Source organism: Brassica rapa, chromosome A07, assembly GCF_000309985.2.
Source record: "Brassica rapa cultivar Chiifu-401-42 chromosome A07, CAAS_Brap_v3.01, whole genome shotgun sequence".
Lineage (NCBI taxonomy): Eukaryota > Viridiplantae > Streptophyta > Magnoliopsida > Brassicales > Brassicaceae > Brassica > Brassica rapa.
The window spans coordinates 9,251,376-9,255,942 of record NC_024801.2 but is presented as its reverse complement, the minus strand read 5'-3'; the positions used below and the strand labels follow the sequence as shown (position 1 = coordinate 9,255,942).

Below are 4,567 nucleotides of genomic sequence, written 5' to 3'. Positions count from 1 at the left end.
TGCTATTTTATTCCCGTATATTCTTTTTCTGTTCGTTCCTTTTGTTTCCCGAATGGTCACTAGTCAGATCCATAGATCCAGTTTTTTTTCTGGGAACTAAATTATCACTACTTGGCAAGTTGGGCTTGGGATTCGGTCCAAATGGTTTATCAAAAAAAAAATGTGGAACACATGGGTTTTAATATAAGAAAAAGAAAAGAAATATTATTCGTAAAACAAAATGATTAGTAATTTACAAAAATCTACCTGAATATATTAAGTATAAATGCGAGCCAATAATGAAGTAGGAACATCACTGCATAACTAATGACGATGAGCAACCACGGTGGAGATTGCTGCAAGAGCGGGCCAGGTTACGCCACGCCTCTCCTCGCGATGTCTGGTTTGCGCGAGAATATCATCTATGTCGCTGCAATATACACTGGTGACTAATTTGAACTCTAAAAATATAAAATCTTGAATCAAGAGTCTTATATCAAATACGGGTATTAAGTAGTAATCTCCGTAAATATTCAAACTTCTTTGTAACGTTTCTTGTCTAGGAACCGGCCAAGACAAGCCAGATTACTTAGCGACAGTAGATGTTGATCCTAGTTCGTCGACATACTCAAGTGTCATCCACAGATTATCAATGCCTTTTCTTGGAGATGAACTTCATCACTCAGGCTGGAACTCCTGCAGCTCTTGCCATAGTGATCCTTCTTGCGAAAGACGTTATCTCATCTTGCCCTCGCTTCTGTAAGAAACTAAACAACATCCTTTCCTCTGTTGTTTTTTTGGTTCTGAAACCTTATTTGTGGTCTCCTCTGAAACGTGTTGGAAAAGGTCTGGCCGCATCTACGTGGTCGATACAAAAACGAACCCAAAGGAACCATCTCTGCACAGAGTTGTAGAGCCTGCTGAGGTTCTGGAGAAGACGGGATTGGCTTACCCGCATCAGCCACACTGCTTAGCTTCCGGAGATTTGCTTGTATCTTGTCTTGGGGACAAAGATGGAAACGCAGGAGGCAGTGGGTTTCTCTTACTTGATTCTGAGTTTAACGTCAAAAGAAGGTAACTTCAAGAATAGGTTCATACCGTTTCTTGGTGGCAAGTCAAAAAGAGCAAAACCTAATTCTTAATTAGAACTTTTAGTAACAATTTTTTACTTTTTTTTTTTTTAAATAGGTGGGAGAAAGAAGGAAGTAGTCCTTTGTTTGGGTATGATTTCTGGTACCAACCTCGGCATGAGACGATGATCAGTACCTCTTGGGGAGCACCGGCCGCGTTTACCAAAGGGTTTGATCTGAAAGACGTCTCTGATGGCTTGTATGGAAAGCATCTACATGTCTATAGTTGGCCTGAAGGCGAATTGAAACAGATACTTGACCTTGGTGATAACGGGCTTTTACCCTTAGAGGTAAACCATAATCTCCCAATTATTAATCTCAGATTTTCCTTAAAAAAGTAACTAAACCCCTCACACTCCGAGAGCAGATAAGATTCTTGCACGACCCCACCAAGGCTACGGGATTTACAGGATGTGCTCTGTCAAGTACTATTGTGAGATTCTTCAAGAACGAGGATGAAACATGGAGCCACGAGGTAGGTTTACTTAATGATCGATGAATCTTGTTCTTTAATTTCTTTTGATTTATCTTAACAACAAGCTCCAAATTCAAGGTGGCGATTTCTGTGAAACCTTTGAAAGTTGAAAACTGGATTCTCCCGGAGATGCCAGGGCTTATTACTGACTTTCTAATATCTCTTGACGACCGGTTCCTCTATTTTTCCAATTGGCTTCACGGAGATATTCGTCAGTACAACATTGAGGACCCGAAAAATCCTGTTTTGACTGGACAGCTACATGTAGGCGGGCTAGTCCAAAAGGGAAGCCATGCCTTTGCCTTGGGAGAAGAAGACGAAACCTTACAGTTCGATGTCCCTATGATCAAGGTACGCAGCAAAAAAAGTCAATTCATGGTCCTTGTTCTACACGGTATTGCAATTATTAGTGGTTTTATTGTTTTTTTTTGTAGGATCAACGTCTGAGAGGAGGTCCGCAGATGTTTCAGCTGAGCTTAGACGGGAATCGACTGTACGTGACGAACTCGTTGTTTAGTGTTTGGGACAAACAGTTTTATCCAGAACTTGTGGAGAAAGGCTCACACATGTTGCAGATTGATGTTGATACGGACAAAGGTGGTCTCTCCATTAACCCTAATTTCTTTGTGGACTTTGGGTCCGAACCGGATGGTCCTTCTCTCGCTCATGAGATGAGGTATCCTGGCGGCGACTGCACCTCCGATATCTGGGTTTAAATTGGACACTAAACTTACGGTTTCTATGGAAGTTGTCTTTTACTTTTATTAATGGGTTTGTGTGAACACAATAAATGTTGATACTTCATATGCAAAGCACACTTGTGAGTAATGATGCCCAAAGCCGCAATGAAAATTAAGCGAACAAAACCTTGAAGAGTCCAAATGAAAAACTATAGAGCTCGCCTAATTGATTTCCACAATACTAGAAATAAAAAGGATAAAACTGAAACTAAATCTTTGAATATGTTGGTTTAGCAATAAACTATAAATGCTTTATTTTTGTTTAGTAAATGTTAATCTGTATTATCACTAACTTACTATATATACAATTCAAACTATGTTTATCCTTACTATAATTGATATGTTAGCTAATTGAGGCATATATAAATTAGACGGTTCTATCTAGAACTTCACTCTACCAAATATGAATTTATAAATTCTTTTCAAATTCCACAAACAAGATTGTGTACAACTTTGTATTAACAGGTGCTTGTCAGTCCATTCCTCTATATCTAAAATCGAATGGATTGACACACCCTGTGCTTGTCAGTCCATTCCTCTGCTTGTCAGTCCAAAACCAAATATGAACTTTATAAATTCTTGTCAGTCCATTCCTCTGTATCTAAATCGAATCATCTAAATGTTTCATCCAATAGTTGTTCTTTTTGGGGGGACAAACCAAAATTTACAGTTCCTCCACAACAACCAAATTGGGAGATGCCTATGTTTTTGTGAGAGTGGCTGTAAACTATGATGCATAGATAATCAAAAGTCATAACTAGCTAGCTATAACTATTCGCCTATTGCTACTTTAAAATCCTAAAATTCGTCTAAACATCATGCTCTTAATAAAATCATAAACCCTTCATATATAGAAAAATTATCAGTCTCACTCTAATTGCTTCTCTAGAAATCCAGTTAGAATTGATATCTTCAATTAATCTGTTTGTTTTTCTTCTGCTTCTAATACTTATGCTAGTCTAACTCACTTTCAGCTTATTTTTTGTTCTTTCTGAAGAATTTTGGATCCTTGGACTTTTAGTACTTGTTTGGCATAATGTGTGTTTGTATTGGATTCTCTTTTGGGGTGAAATTCTAAATGTTTTTAAATAGTGTGGGACATTTGTAAATAAAGGTGGGCTACATTTACTCTATTTATTTAAATTAATGCAAAGAAAACACTCATATAACAAAATTTACCAGTGTCTGGATTATATACTTATCAGTGGGCCAGTCGCCTTTGTCCGGTTCATATTTGACCCGATTGATCATTGATTTAGCTCAACCATGATTTGAGTTAAAGACTTGACTTTTGGGAACAGATAAGAGAAAAAATAAGTCAGTGAAGCATTGTGAATTGAGTCTACTAAGACTTGACTTCATTTTCTTTTGTTATTTGCATTTATCAACAAAGTAAAAACATAACTTTTTTTGTCACCAAGTTTCGTAGTTTTATCCCAATAAATGATATCATGATTTGATATTTTCCCTATTAAAATAAAATACACTAACTGTGGGCCTGCACCTTGTGAATGCTAATATATATAACCTTAATATTAATTTTTATATTTATTCTAATTTATTTAATTAAATATAAATATTAAATTCTTTTTGTGATTTTTTTTTCCGGTTTTGTTAACCAAATCACAATTACTTATTCTTTTTCTTATTCTTTATACATGACTTTTTATCTAAAATTTAATTTTTTTGCTTGATTGAATCTAAATTCAACAGTTTCTTTTAATTTTAAAGAGCGGTAATATTTGTCTATTTTAACATTTTGGCTCGATAGTGCATCAGTTTTTTAGAGTTTTATTTATTTATATGGAGTTCTGAATAAGAGATAGATGGTAGATCTTTTAAAAAAAAACTTAAAGTTTATTTTTGGTGGTTCATGTGCAAGCGCACTCATCTCACACTGTAAAAAATACGAAGGAAAGAATCTTTAATTTTTTGGTACATGTTCTTGGAGACGTATAACTATGTAGATAATTTGGATAAAATTCAATAATACATATCCCCGGTAATTTTAAGGATCGATTTATAGAAATCTCATTGCATATCTAGATTATAGTGTGCATGATAATGTGTGTCACTAAATATTAAAAATTAAAAATTAGTATCTTGTCATAAAAATAGAATGAAATAAAATAAAATTAAATGCTGAATAAAATCTACGTTGTGTTACGAATAGTTAATTTTAACTTAATTTTTTTTTGCAATGAAATCTTTTAAAGGTCCAACATTCACACATTCACCAGTAA

The 4,567-nt window shown here is 35.2% G+C and overlaps 1 protein-coding gene across 1 annotated transcript; it reads left to right on the top strand.

The window, feature by feature from the left end:
* Positions 1-208: 208 nt before the first annotated feature.
* LOC103828707 (selenium-binding protein 3) lies at positions 209-2,459 on the top strand. Its single transcript, XM_009104334.3, has 7 exons — positions 209-424; positions 543-738; positions 826-1,053; positions 1,168-1,399; positions 1,477-1,584; positions 1,663-1,935; positions 2,019-2,459. The coding sequence occupies exons 1-7, from the start codon at positions 307-309 to the stop codon at positions 2,298-2,300; spliced, it is 1,437 nt and encodes a 478-aa protein (XP_009102582.1). The 5' UTR covers positions 209-306; the 3' UTR covers positions 2,301-2,459.
* Positions 2,460-4,567: the final 2,108 nt, after the last annotated feature.

Excerpts from the sequence above, each read along its gene's own strand:
- LOC103828707 (XM_009104334.3), top strand. The coding sequence starts at position 307 with ATGACGATGAGCAACCACGGTGGAGATTGCTGCAAGAGCGGGCCAGGT. Across the intron at positions 425-542 it reads TGTCGCTGCAATATACACTG|GAACCGGCCAAGACAAGCCA; the intron begins GTGACTAATTTG and ends TTTCTTGTCTAG. Across the intron at positions 1,054-1,167 it reads GAGTTTAACGTCAAAAGAAG|GTGGGAGAAAGAAGGAAGTA; the intron begins GTAACTTCAAGA and ends TTTTTTAAATAG.